Raw genomic sequence first — 14,481 nt, forward strand, 5'->3', positions numbered from 1 at the left:
TTTGATAAAACCTGGAGCTATGGATTCTAATTAAATATAGACAACACAAAGGAGAAAACAAAGTAGCAAGGTACCAAACTGTTGAAATAGCAAAGACAAGGATATGGATTTACGCATTTTTTAACTTTTGTTTATTTAACCAATACATTTCAGTGACATAAAAAAGTTGACAAGGTTATGCATATATACTTTAAGGAAGGGGTACTGCCAAGTATGGATGTAATATTTTTACTAGAATAATCTGACACTTTCAGAAAGGTTTGCATCCAAATTCTACATAAAATTGATTGTATCCTTATAAACTAACATTTCCACAAAGAGCTGTGGGTAATCATAACCACTAAATTACTACAGGAGTATTTCACATGTAATACAAGATGTGAGGAGCCTTTTACTTAGTTATTGTGTCTTGACAGGACCTTGAAACTGTGGCCCCATCCTCTGATCACTACAAACCGTGACTCTATTTGGTCCTGTGGCTTGTGATTTTGTGTTTTTATATACTTGTTTATGTGTATTGTTTTATTATCAATCTGCGAGGGACTGCAGATGAAAAGTAGCCTAGGTGGCTAAATATGGCACATTTTCACATAATGTGATTTGTCCCTTTAAAATAAATAACCTTAATCGTAAGCAGACAAACAATTCAAACTGAAGTCATGACTTTTCCCTTTAGGACAAATATTTTAACCATTAGAGTAATAATTTGGGATGCATTAACTAAATAAACTAACATGTTCAGTGTAGGTTAATGTTTGTGGAAAGTGTAAAAGAACAATCTGTCATCACTGAAAAAAACTTGAACATGTGTTCAAATGAGCAGATGATACTTGCTTTTTTGTGTGTGTGTTCTCTTTATCTTCAAACAAAATCAACAGTCAGATATCATATTCAACTTTTGTTCCATATAGGCTACATACAGTAAATGCTTGTGTTGTTCAGATTTAGAAGACATTGTCACAGAGCTCAGAATGCAATACAATGTATTTGTTGATGTGAACATCTGTAAGAACATGTTATAAGAAAATAAATACATCAATACATCACCATTTAAGTAAAAAACTACAGTATTATAAATACAGCATAGTTTATAGTGGCAGTATATTCAATAAATAGCAAATAATTTGTTCTGGATTGAAAAAGTACATCAGACTCATTCAGAAGGTTTTGAAGTATAAATTGTGCAATACAAAAATAGTTAGCAAAAACTAGATTTACTACGGAAACAGATTAATTAGTAAACAAAGTCTTGTTGAATTTACATAAATTCACATTATTGCATCTCCGTTTGAGACAAAAAAAAAAGGTCAATCATGTTGCTCAGGTTTATTTGGTGACACCGAGGAACGTATATTTCAAAACTGAAACAGCAGTGTTGATGTTGTTGAATAAATTAGAATTGTCTAATTTAACGCTAAATCAATTTTCTAAGCATAGTGGCCAGATTTCAGGCCAGCTCACAATGAAACGATGGGAGTAATAAACCTGTCCATAGAATAATGAGGTAGAGGAATCTGCAGATCTCAGGTACAGTTAGTTCAATAGTTGCTCAAACTGTGACACCGCTTCTCACACACTGCGTCACAAGATTTAGTACAACATTGAACAGACATTAGTTTAGTTAATTATCTAAATCCATATTATCTCTAATTGAACTTATCGTTTGTTATTTCTCGCCTTTAATGTCATCATCTATTCGTCAAGTATTACTCTTTATTGAACTTAACATTGGAGGGGTGTTAAAAAAAGAAGGAAAGTCAGACTTGACATGAGCCGCTTCTGTTTAAACCTCATGACTGAGTACAAACATTTTGAGGTTTGTCACTTTTAAAAGTATCTCCATAAAATCATAATAAGGTTCCTATTTCTAGATCTATCATTGTTGAATAGTAATGTCTTAGAAAACGCCATTAAGAGGAAACTTAACACTGTTAATGCTACTGGCTACACACGCACACAAATAGATATACAGTGCATTTATATTATAAGACTATAATCAGCTTATAAAAGGCACCAAGTCTTTCTTAAGGAAAGCAGAGATGATCCCTTTGAAACCTATACACATCTATATCCTGTCTAATTCTAATGAACTGAAAACATAAGTCTAGTGAGCTAATATTTTGATAATGACAACTTCCCGTCAGCCACAGCTAACCATGCAGAAAAGAAAACCGTGAGCAAACAAACGATTTGTCCACCATCTGAGAAAAAAAACCTTGTATAATCTGCTACAGTTGTATATACCTTGTCAAAATGTGAACAGGCACTTTGTTCTTCCATAAAGCTTGCATCTGTTTAAAGACATCTGACTAGAAGCTTCCTCCTGTGGGTGTGTTTGCTCCCTAGTGGCAAATAAAAATAAAGTTATTCCAACGAAACAAGAAGTTCCAGAGAAGAAGTCCCAGAGGTATAATAATAATAATAATAATAATAATAATAATAATAATAATAATAATAATAATGTGTACATAGTCAGATAAAGATTCAATTGATGCTAACACATTGTTAACATAAATGTTAATAAAGTGGTACTTTGTTAAACTTGACCTCCAGTGAGGAGAAAAACAAACTGTGACCTGATTATTAATTATTAATAATAACTTATTACTACAATGAATCACAGAAGAGATGATTATTGTGTGTGTCCTATAAACAGCAGATAATTCAACAGAAAAGATGCAGTGGAATCATCTGCTGGCTCCACCGGTTCCTCATTTTCAAAATGCATCTGCAACACATGTTTTCTCTGTTTATCATGACTAAGTCAATGATCAGACAGACCTCAAAAGAATGATCCAAAACACAGACTAACCGGTCTCTTCTTGACTAAGTCGGTGTCCGTGTTGTTTCCTATAACACTGACAGCTCCTCCTCCTCACACAGAAGAGGCTCCACCTCTGGAACGCTGAGCAGTGTTTTGCTTTTAGCAGGGTGGTTTTTTCTGTACATGATGAACTGGGCAGTTACCTAATAAGGTTAAGGATCAATCCAAAACACTGACAGCACATATTTTCTTCAGTCATCTATTAAAGCGATGTACTTTGTGTATTACACATGTATTATGCATGTGATTGGCGTGTTCAACCAGGTGATGATTGTGAACTTGTGATTTAAAGGATACAAAGAAGTCCAGTAGGAGGACTCCCAGGCTGCCAATGAGCCAGGCCAGATGTTTAATGATGAACGTCTGTTTGGAGCCCTTCAGAGCAGGTAGCACCACGATGACGCTCAACCCGTATGTCCCATTGCCCATCATGGCCAGGGCGAACAACAGGTAAGAGGTCCCCTCCGTGGACTGTCGCCGGAACTAGAATAGATAAAGTGGACAGTATTTAAATAACAAACCAGCAGCAGCAACAGAAGCCTTGTCTTCAAGTGGACACAAGTGAAACACCACAGTCGGTGTAAAAGCAAAACCATGTCTTGTTTATTCGCTGTGTACTTAGACTCCAGATAGATAAGATCAGCATAACAGGATTAAAGAATTTTCATAGCTATTAACAAATTAAATCAAATCCCTCTGCTCACAAATAATGTATTGTCTATTGGGGTCTGCTGATTACATTTATTATTTTAAGGCAGTAACTGACTAGAGTGTCATTAAGTAGAGTGCTGCTCATGTTGAGGCAAGTTCTGTCATTGTACCTGAAAAACACAGTCAAAACTAGTCTTTCACTTCTTCACATTATACTCTGCCTCCGTCCAGAAGAATGAGCATTAATCCAATATTGTGAAACCAAAGAAACATTTGAACTATGGCTGAATAATAGAGTTTTATTCTCTGCTGGTGTGACTGAGTCAAATCTGTCAACAACCCTGGGAAATGCTGAGATGTTGCTTGGCAACATGTGAATATTTTACACATTTACTACCTAGATGGGTAACGTGTCACAAGTAATGATACGGTGAAAATGTTTTGGGATTTCTGCTCAACGAACATGTCTGAACTGGCAATAATTTCCCCAGGGTACATCAGAGTTAATATTTTACAATTTTGTGTGTGTGTGCGTGCGAGTGTGTGTGTGTGAGAGAGAAGTTTCTCTTGGACTACAGTGCCTTGCAGAAGTATTCACCCCCTTTGGACTTTTCTACATTTTGTCATGGTATAACCACAGATTAAAATTTATTTCATCGTGAGTTTATTTAATGGACCAACACAAAATAGTGCATCATTTGGAAGTGGGGGGAAATATTACATGGATTTCACAATTATTTACAAATAAAAATCTGAAAAGTGTTGAGTGCATATGTATTCACCCCCTTTACTGTGAAACCCCTAACAAAGATCTGGTGCGACCAATTGCATTCACAAGTCACATTTGCAAGTCACATAATTAGTAAATAGGGTCCACCTGTCTGCAATTTAATCTCAGTATAAATACACCTGTTCTGTGACGGACTCAGAGTTTGTTGGAGATCATTACTGAACAAACAGCATCATGAAGACCAAGGAGCTCACCAAACAGGTCAGGGATAAAGTTGTGGAGAAATATGAAGCAGGGTTAGGTTATAAAAAAATATCCAGAGCTTTGAACATCTCTCTGAGCACCATAAAATCCATCATAAGAAAATGGAAAGAATATGGCACAACCGCAAACCTACCAAGAGGAGGCCGTCCACCCAAACTGAAGAGTCGGACAAGGAGAAAATTAATCAGAGAAGCAACCAGGAGGCCCATGGTTACTCTGGAGGAGTTGCAGAGATCCACAGCTGAGGTGGGAGAATCTGTCCACAGGACAACTATTAGTCGTCTACTCCACAAATCTGGCCTTTATGGAAGAGTGGCAAGAAGAAAGCCATTGTTGAAAGGGATCCATAAAAAATCCCGTTTGGAGTTTGTCAGAAGCCATGTGGGAGACCCAGCAAACATGTGGAAGAAGGTGCTCTGGTCAGATGAGACCAAAATTGAACTTTTTGGCCTCAATGCAAAACGCTATGTGTGGCGAAAACCCAACACTGCCCATCACCCTGAGCACACCTTCCCAACAGTGAAACATGGTGGTGGTAGCATCATGCTGTGGGGATGCTTCTCTTCAGCAGGTACAGGGAAACTGGTCAGAATAGAGGGAAAGATGGATGGAGCCAAATACAGGGAAATCCTTGAAGAAAATCTGATGCAGTCTGCAAAAGACTTAAGACTGCGGCGGAGGTTCATCTTCCAGCAGGACAATGACCCTAAACATACAGCCAGAGCTACAAAGGAATGGTTTGGATTAAAGAATGTTAATGTCTTAAAATGGCCCAGTCAAAGCCCAGACCTCAATCCAATAGAGAATCTATGGCAAGACTTGAAGATTGCGGTTCACAGACGGTCTCCATCCAATCTGACTGAGCTTCATCTTTTTTGCCAAGAAGAATGGACAAACCTTTCCATCTCTAGATGTGCAAAGCTGGTAGAGACATACCCCAAAAGACTTGCAGCTGTAATTGCAGCGAAAGGGGGTTCTACCAAGTATTGACACAGGGGGGTGAATACTTATGCACCCAACAGATGTCAACTTTTTTGTTCTCATTATTGTTTGTGTCACAATAAAATTTATTTTGCACCTCCAAAGTACTATGCATGTTTTGTTGATCAAACGGGAAAAAGTTTATTTAAGTCTATTTGAATTCCAGTTAGTAACAGTACATAATGGGAAAAAGTCCAAGGGGGGTGAATACTTATGCAAGGCACTGTATATCAGTCTACTGAGACAACCCCCTGTGGCGATTATTATCTGCTTCTGAGCCAGGATGTTTCAGTAGTACAACAGCTCCATTGTCTTCACTGCCTGGTTCTAATTTTGACACACCAACAATGTTACACAAACACACACATCTCACCTACCATTTCAAACATTCTTGATCCCAATTTTTTTGACTTACTGACATGTAATAAGTTCAGTTTTCAATGGAACCCCTGGGATGGGAGCCCGGGGAAGCTGTCTCCAATCAGGACGGCTCAGCTCACACGCAAACCATGAAAACAGACTCCAGACCTTGACCGAGTCAAACAAACAAGTTGTCACTTACGTTTTTATAGAGCTGGGGTAAACGGGAGCAGAGGTAGAAGACCGACGCCAGGTACCCACATATGTAGCCAGTGATTTCTACCGATTTAGAGGCAGCTGGACTCTGAGGGTGATTAGGAGAAAGAGGGAGAAGAACAGCCATGAAAAGGGTCAAAATGTTGCACCTTGACAAGAAACAGGAAAATCGCAAAATAATAAGGAAGAAATCTGTTCCATGAACAAGTGAATGTAACCCCGCTCACACCAGTATACAACATAAACTACACACCATCGACCTACCTGGGGATCTAAATTGGCACTATTGTCAATGATGAGCTTGGGTAAAGCCAGGAGGACTAATGTAGCAGCAACACACCACATGGAGCACAGCCACTTCAGCCCAGGGCTCTCTAGATGACAAACACACACTAAATGAAAATCTGACAGTGAAGTCACACAGCAGGAAATGTCACTGTTTGCATTAGCTGAGTTTAAGCTGTCAGTCCTACACCCAGTGCCGATGCCTTCCATTCTGTATCAGTGACATTAAAGTAGCCAATAGCAAAGGCTGCAATCACACAGCTAAAATATCCTGTATACGTGTGTGCTGCTGAAATTGATTATCAAGTTGCTGAATTGTTTTCATTCCTTCTGCTGGTGAAAAGTCCCAGTAAAGCTATGATTACATTATTTATGTCTTTGTGGGTATAAGTGATAAATGAGCAGTGATCCAGGATTTGCAGGTTCTTTTTTTATATCCTGTATTTAGCTCATATGGTTTCATTTATGTGCAGCAGATGACTAGTTAATTCATGTTTTATCACGACTTAACTTGTAAAGTTGACAGTGTCTTACAGCTGTAAGGCCCATGTTTTCACTTTATTATGTTATGCAATTCAAGATATAGTTATTGGGTCATCAACAGGAAGTACATCCTTCCTTGTTGTTATGCTTTAACTGAACCGGAGGGTCACAATATGGTTGGCTCACACAGCACGGGCATCACTCGCCACCTCCTTTAATCTACACAAGAGATAATACTAGGGCTTACTTCTGCTGGAGCTGTTCTTAATCTTATAGTACAGGAACTGGGAGATGAGGATCACGTCTGTGAAGATGTAGAACACCACTGTAACAGTCTGAGGGAGGAGCAGAGATGGAGAGAGAAAATGAGATGATAATAAACATGTGGATCACAATTGTGTGGTGGAAGAGTAAATTATTCAATGTGCAATAGAGAAACAGGCTCAGGCTGTGAAAATTGCATAAGCTACTATATCGATATGCACTGAGCTCCAAAGATCCTCCGGAGTTTCTCAGCAGGAGTTGAATCTGTACACATGCAAATGTCTGTAAAAAACTAAGTTAAGCAATTACATTATAGTGAGCTACAAGTGAAACAGATTGGCTCAACATGACAAAAAGCAAGGCTTGTGCGTAAATAATGTACGTGGTTGGAGTTTGCATGCTCTCCCCATGTTCGTGCAGGTTGACTGCAGGTACTCCCTCTTCCTCCCCTCAAAACACAGATTGGGGTCAAGTGGGAGGAGGGCTCTAAATTGACCATAGGTGAGTATGAATGGTTGTTTATCCCTGTGTCGCTGGTGACCTAATGATCTATGAGCGACTACCATCACCAAAGGACACTAACAAGTGAGTTCACAGCAGGCTGGATTGTGTGTTTACCTGAATAGGCAGCTGGCTGGTGAGGTAACAGCCTGCAAAGCTGGTCACGTCTCCACTGAAGAGGAAGAAGAGGAAGCCAAAAGACATGGCCTCCTCCACTTTACCATTACGATGGGCCTCGTAGACCTGCCTAGACACACAGGAAGACAGACAGAGTGAGAGAGAGGGAGGCAGACAGCGAAAAACAGACAGACAGAGAGGCAGGCAGATAGACAGAGAGAGAGAGGCAGACAGAAAGACACACAGACAGGACAGACAGACAGAGAGAGAGGCAGGCAGACAGACCGACCGACAGACAGACAGACACACAGAGAGAGAGTGAGAGCGACAGACACAGACAGAGAGGTAGACACAGTCAGACGCAGACAGGACAGACAGAAACCCAGACAGGACAGATAGACACAGACAGGACAGACCGAAACACAGACAGAGAGGCCGACAGACAGACATAGACAGGACAGACGTACAGATAGGCAGACACAAGGACAGAGAGGTAGACACAGACAGACATACAGAGAGGCAGACACACAGAGACACACAGAGACACACAGACAGACGTATAGACAGACAGACAACCCCAAAAACACAGAGACATCATTAGTTTTACCTGGAGGTCTAACATGTCATTGTGATGGCAAACATGTCCATCATCACTTACGGTAGAGTGGACAGCAGGAAGCAGAACATGGATACGAGTCCTATCACCACGCTGCAGTACTCCCACACATTGTCCACACACTCCTCCAGCAGGTAGAGGATCCACGGGGTCCCGTTGACACACATCGGCCTGCCCAGGGCTGCCGGGCCGCTCCAGTTAGCCGGGGAAACGTCCACACTCTTCCCGCCGGGGAAGCGAGGAGGGGCCGCCATGGAGTCTGGGTCGGTCCTGCTGCTGCTCGTGTGAGTAGATGTGTGTGTGTGTTTGTTGTGTTAACACAGGACTGAGCTGCTGATGAGAGCAGGACTACAGCTACATACCTCAACTCTCATCTGACCCGTCTGCAAGAGATCAATGAATCACACATGAGAACAGGAACAAAAACAATGTCTAAAGTGAACATTAACGCGTAGATCTCGAAATATACTAACTGTCTGTTTATTCTAAAATAAGCTTCACTGGTACATAAGCCTCATTTACATTAGCTTTAGACACTGTCATTGTTTGGCTGAGTTACCAGAGACCTGAGGAGGAGATGCTAACAAACAAAGCTAGCTAAACTGAGCTTGTTTGAAGCGCTCACCTGGTAACATGGGCTGGTAGCGGACAGCAGACTGTGTGTGGGTGTGTGTCTGTGTGTACCTGAACCTCCTACACATCCTCACACACCAACTACACAACATGAGTCTGCAAAGAAGGAGACATGCTAGCTGCTGATGCTGTCCTCCATCACTGCTGTTCCACTGAGGTCAATATAGACGGAACCATCGCACCACATCCTGTCAGGATCTTCAAAATAAAATCATAGCGAACGAATTTTATGACACGTGTATAATTGGTAATTATAGTAATATAGTTTTCATCTATATCTGTATAACAAAGCAATGTTTTCAGATTTAAGTATCAACTGTATCGTTATTGCACATAGTACATGTACGAGTAAATGCAGATTTACATTTTACCAGAAAGTGCAAATGGTAGATTAGGTGCTGATGAGGCTGAATATCTACAGGTGACAGAGTGTCATATATTGTGAATAAACATGAAAAACCACAGATAACAAAAGAGCAGCAAGCTCATTTATCTACAGATATGGTAAATATGAGTATGTACAGATGTAGTGAGACGAGTATTAAATATGAGATGTCTCATTCACACATAGTCTGCGATGCAATGACACAGACTGTTCAAATAGGATGTGATTACATTAAGGCAGCACCAGGAGCAATTTTGCCACATCTTATTTTCAACAAACACCGGTATACAATGATGGTTAAAGAATAGGACTTTATAAAAGAAGCTCGAGTGGTGGAGGAAGCAACACACTGTCTAGCTTCACTTACTGAAGGTGATGTCTGGGGAAATACCGCCACCTACTGATCACATCACAGCTGTGCACAAGACCTATCAATAAATACATTATTATACCAACGGTACAATGCTTACACAACCTACTTCTTTTTGGTAGACTCCATAATTTTTCCTTCATTAGATTAGCTTATTTTTTGATATTTGTAAATATTAATTGTAACTGTCAACACTACTGGGCCAACTGACAGTAATAGTGAATAGAAATACAGTGAATGTTTGGCCAGATCAATAACTGATAACAGTATTAATCAATGTTATTGATCTTTTCTTTTCCTGAAGCCCAGTTTGGTTGCTGTGAACATTAAAGAGTGAGCTACCTCTGAGCTGGGAGAAGGGATTAGGTTTAACTCTGGGTTGGAAGAGAGCCATGAAGCCATCAGGCCTCATCTCCTCTTCGCTCTTCATCCCCTCTGTGTGGGCACATGCTGCCTTTAAGATCTCCTGTAAAAGGGTTATCAGATTATAGTGCTGGAGGAAGTACTCTCATGTTTTATGAAAGTAAAAGTACAATTAAAAAGACAAAAAGTTAAAGTAATAGTACCAGATTAACTTTTCTACTTAAATAAAAGGAAATACGCACTTGCTCTTAATATATGTCAAGTATTAAAGGTACTTGCTGAGTGTAACTTTTTCCCTAATGAAATAGACAACTACATCATTATGGCAGAGTCATGGTGGTCACTTCCAAATCCGTCCAATGTTACCAGCCCCAAACCAATTCCCCAACATAGTTGATTACTGTGTATAAATATATCTGTTGATCATATAGATATAAAAAACTAAAACAAAGTGAAGATGTCACAAAAGGTATTTTAAATATGTAATGTAGTAGAAAGTACAGATACTAGCTGATATATATGTAGTGGAGTAAAATCAAAAAGTATCCAAAAACAAGTAAATGTTCTTTGTTACATTCCACCACTGTTAGATAAGACGCCCAAGAATTGGCAGTAGCTCAAGATTTGTCTTTCTTTCTTTCTTTCTTTCTTTCTTAAAAAACATCATAGATTTATTCAGCCTATGTATGACTCAACCTGTAACATATGTTAAAAGTCACAAGTCATCCTGGTACTTGTTGTATTATCTGACAGTACTTGTACACACACCTGTCCCTCCCTCCCTCAATCCACCTGTTGCGAGGTGCGCCCTGATCTGCCGCACGATGGCGCACTTCTGAATGTTGGGCGATGAGGATGAATGTCAAGGCTTGCTATGTGTGTGCGCGTGTGTGTGTGTGGTGGGGGGGAGCTGTACAGGGGTGTAATGTGGGCTCCTATGTGCAGCGCTGGATGGACGGAGGGTCTGGAGGACTGGAGGTGCTGAGCGGAGCTCCACATTCGGTGTCCTGTGCGTCCTCGTCCGGCGTGGAGCAGGTAAGCTGCCCGCTGTCCTCTGGAGGTGTGTGGAGATGGATCAGTTGTGCTTCTGGCTTCGTTGCTGCGTGGCTCTTTGACCGTCGGTGGAGAAAAAATCGCGTTGCCGGGGGAAAAGCATGAATGCCACCCACATTCCGTGATGTCGGGAAAGTTGAGCGGCTGAGGTGGAAACCGTGAGGCAGATATATTTTACGCAGGGACAGACAGAAGGGATCGCGCAGGTGGATATGAGAGGTGACTGGATGTGTTATCGGGTTCAGTTGTGAAATGTTGCATATTTAGACAGTGTGTTTACACTCACCTGCTGCTGCAAGATTACACAAACACACATGGAACATAGTGTCTATAGAATATGTTTGAGTCTGTCCTGTGAAAACACTATGGTGTCCCATGACTACTTCTTTACACCGGCTTTATTGACATGTAGTCTGTCTCTCGCTCTCTGTCAGTGTGTGCGTGTGTGCGTGTGTTTCGGTGTAAATACACTGGAATGAAGGAGCTGAAAGGCAAGTTCAGTTGCATTACTCACATTTGCTTCGTTCATTTCTTCATCTTTTAATACATACCTGTCGTTGCTCCACCTCTGAATGTGTGTGTGTGTGTGTGTGTGTGTGTGTGTGTGTGTGTGTGTGTGTGTGTGTGTGTGTGTGTGTGTGTGTGTGTGTGTGTGTGTTGTGCGCGCGCGTGTGTGTGTGCGGTGGGGGACTACCCTCAAGGTCACAGACTTCCGAGATAGACAGTCTGATGTCCCACAGAGGAAGGACATAATCGGAGGGACAATCTGTTCGTTCTCTTTGCACCTGCATTCATTCAAATAGCATTAGTGCTTATTAATATTATGATGTTTGTTTGTTTTTACTCGTATAGTGTTGCCATTCATGTTCTGTTCTTGCCAAATTCATCATGTTCTGAGTGGAAGCTGAAGCTGTAGGGACAAGGACAGATGAACGGACACACACTGAATCACATGTGTCTGTGAAGACCACAATCAAATTTTATTTTATTTTATTGTGTCATCTAGTTTGCATTTGGATTGCCTTAATTTGATGTGGTTTTGGGTTTCATTCTTAAAATCGAGGCTACAGTTAAACTGGGTTTAGGTGAATTTATCTTGTGCTGGATGCAATTAGTTGATATTCACTTGCCAAGAGAAGGAAGTTGGTGTATTTTTCAAAACAAGTTTTCAAATAGGAAAAAATATCAATTAATAAAGAAACATATAGGAAAATAGGAAAATACAACAAAACATTGCAATACACATGCAAAATGCATTTATCCAATTAGCAATGAGCCCTGTTGATAGCAGGTACCTAACTTTTCTGTAAGAAGAGAATTGCCGTTGTGTTTTGTAATTTGTTGTTGTTTTGTGTTTTGCACTTCAGGGCCACTTACATTTTATATCACACACACCCCCAAGCCAAAGCTGTGATTCACAGCTAAATCCCGTCAGTTCAGTCACTTCTCCGGGACAGGGGAAATGTATAATTTGTCATCTGCAGGACCTGAAACGATGTCTAAACTTAGAAACCCATGAAAGTTGCATTGAGGATATTTGAAAGCAGCTTTTCTAGCCAGAACGAGTTCCTGATATTTTGTGCGCTGAACGTATTTCTTAAAGCGTGCACTCCTGGGTGAGACCTGTAACGCTGCAACCAGAACATGCCTCTCTCATCCTCATCTCTTGGCTCCAGACTCTGAATTTGACTGCGGAAAGGCAGCAGGGAGTAATGAATAATGGATGGTTTGGAAATCGTGCACGAATGTTAGTCGGTTGAGTGTGGCGGTTAATGCCATAACTAGCACTGCTTCTTCTTCTCTTCCTCCTCCTCCTCCTCCTCTTCCTCCTCCTCCTCTCTATACTGTGGAAAATCCTCTCAGCAGTCATGAGTCGAGAGCAACGGAGCCGGCCCTGAGAGCAAAGAGTTTAGGACGGATTCAGTGGCAGTTGTCACAGTTATGCCTGCTGCAAACACACATACACACACAGACACACACACACACACACACACACACACACACACACACACACACAGACACAGGGGGGAGGAAGCTTCTTTTTGTCGACATCTTTTTTATCTCGGTCTGGGACTGAAATTAGTTTCACCTTGGAATCCAGCACAATTGCTCCCACAAGATTTTTTTATGCCACCTATCTGGGTTAAAGCTGACTTTGAACAGAGTGAGTTTTTTATATTGTGCTGTTAAATGAAAACAACTTTTTGTTGTGACGCATAAACCTAAGAAAATGGAAGTCTGTCATGTCTCCTCTTTTCATAACATATCTGTTCTGTCCATCTGCGAGTGTCACATTAAGTGTTCCTGTGGTCTGCTTGTGCTTCCTCCATCAGTGACCACTCTCCGGAGAGAAAATGAGACATCAGCTCCCGTGTTTTCCTTCACTCTCAGCCTCTGTACTCTCTCTCTCTCTCCGTCTCTCAGTATTTCACATTCTCACGTTCTTTTTCTCTCGTGGCTTCAGAGTGTTTTACAGTAGCTGTCTTCTTCTTCTGCTCCTGTCCTAGTGTAATTCCCAAGTCGTGGCTCCACAGCTGCATAACTGCAGGACATAAATATTGGAGACGTCTGCCTTCTCTACCACATAGCAAACACACACACACACACACACACACACACAAACACACACACACAAACACACACACACACTCAAAAGAAAAATACCAATGTAAGATACAATAGACTTCCACAGTATGTTCTTAAGCTAAACCCCCGGCATCTTTTCTTTCAAGAAGTCTTCGCTGAGTTCTTTGTGACAGCGTTGAACTATTTCCAGAGGAGTCCTCAGGGAGTCTCATCTCTGTGACTTATTCATGAAATTCATGGCATCAGTTACATAACCGATTGGCCCAGTTATAGGGAATAACCAGCTTTTAATCATACCATTCATATAGGACCGCTCAGCAAAAAAGTACAAAGTTAATTGAAGAGCATTGAAGCTTTTTGGAATAAAAGAAGAATAAGAATGAAAGTCTTTGTTTTAGACAAATTATATAAATACTCATGGACTGGGGCAGTATTTTAAGGGGAACTGATGCGGTAAGATTTGGTCTGGAATGTCCATTAAAGCATTTCAAAGTAAAGCTGAGCATGTTCATCTGTATCTTTCAATGTGGCTGCTCTGTAAGGGTTAAGATAAATCGTGGTATATTCAATGATGGTTTACAAATAAACAAACAGGGGTGGAATTATAACTTAGTATGGTGATTAAGGATGGATTACTCTGAAACTTATGAGAGGTATTCACTAGAGGAGGGAGTCTAGGCACTTTGGTGACCTCTGATTTGTCCTGGACACTTTTTCAGGATACCCTCCCAGCTTGTCCATCAATGAGCAATACATCTCAATGAAGCTATGGTTGGTAATCCTGGAAAAGTCTAGGAAG

General features: G+C 40.8%; 2 protein-coding genes across 4 annotated transcripts in view; one reads left to right on the forward strand and one right to left on the reverse strand.

Moving 5' to 3' along the window:
* Positions 1-104: 104 nt before the first annotated feature.
* Positions 105-9,088, reverse strand: LOC128439920 (lysosomal amino acid transporter 1 homolog). Of its 3 annotated transcripts, none has more exons than XM_053422440.1 (9): positions 8,918-9,088; positions 8,335-8,675; positions 7,677-7,806; positions 7,042-7,129; positions 6,291-6,400; positions 6,013-6,114; positions 3,122-3,307; positions 2,813-2,967; positions 105-2,342 (listed from the first exon to the last, which is right to left on the reverse strand). In XM_053422440.1, the coding sequence occupies exons 2-8, from the start codon at positions 8,544-8,546 to the stop codon at positions 2,851-2,853; spliced, it is 945 nt and encodes a 314-aa protein (XP_053278415.1). In that variant the 5' UTR covers positions 8,547-8,675; positions 8,918-9,088; the 3' UTR covers positions 105-2,342; positions 2,813-2,850. The 3 variants fall into 3 exon arrangements, with proteins under 3 accessions (XP_053278415.1, XP_053278416.1, XP_053278414.1); XM_053422441.1 differs by having other exon boundaries at positions 105-2,728; XM_053422439.1 differs by having other exon boundaries at positions 105-2,967.
* Positions 9,089-10,942: 1,854 nt separating this feature from the next.
* The window catches only part of veph1 (ventricular zone expressed PH domain-containing 1), an 84,693-nt gene continuing 81,154 nt past the window's right edge, over positions 10,943-14,481 (forward strand). Inside the window, exon 1 of the mRNA XM_053422993.1 lies at positions 10,943-11,078. The gene's annotated coding sequence lies outside the window, so the exon portion shown is untranslated. The remainder of the gene's footprint in view (positions 11,079-14,481) is intronic.

The sequence above is a fragment of the Pleuronectes platessa genome, chromosome 5 (assembly GCF_947347685.1).
Source record: "Pleuronectes platessa chromosome 5, fPlePla1.1, whole genome shotgun sequence".
Taxonomy (NCBI): Eukaryota; Metazoa; Chordata; class Actinopteri; order Pleuronectiformes; family Pleuronectidae; genus Pleuronectes; species Pleuronectes platessa.

Bases quoted from the DNA above. Each gene is read 5' to 3' on its own strand.
- LOC128439920 (XM_053422440.1), bottom strand. From the start codon at position 8,546: ATGGCGGCCCCTCCTCGCTTCCCCGGCGGGAAGAGTGTGGACGTTTCC. The intron at 7,807-8,334 runs GTAAGTGATGAT...CTGTGTGTCTAG, and splicing joins TTCCTGCTGTCCACTCTACC to GCAGGTCTACGAGGCCCATC. The intron at 3,308-6,012 runs GTAAGTGACAAC...TATCTATTCTAG, and splicing joins TACCCCAGCTCTATAAAAAC to TTCCGGCGACAGTCCACGGA.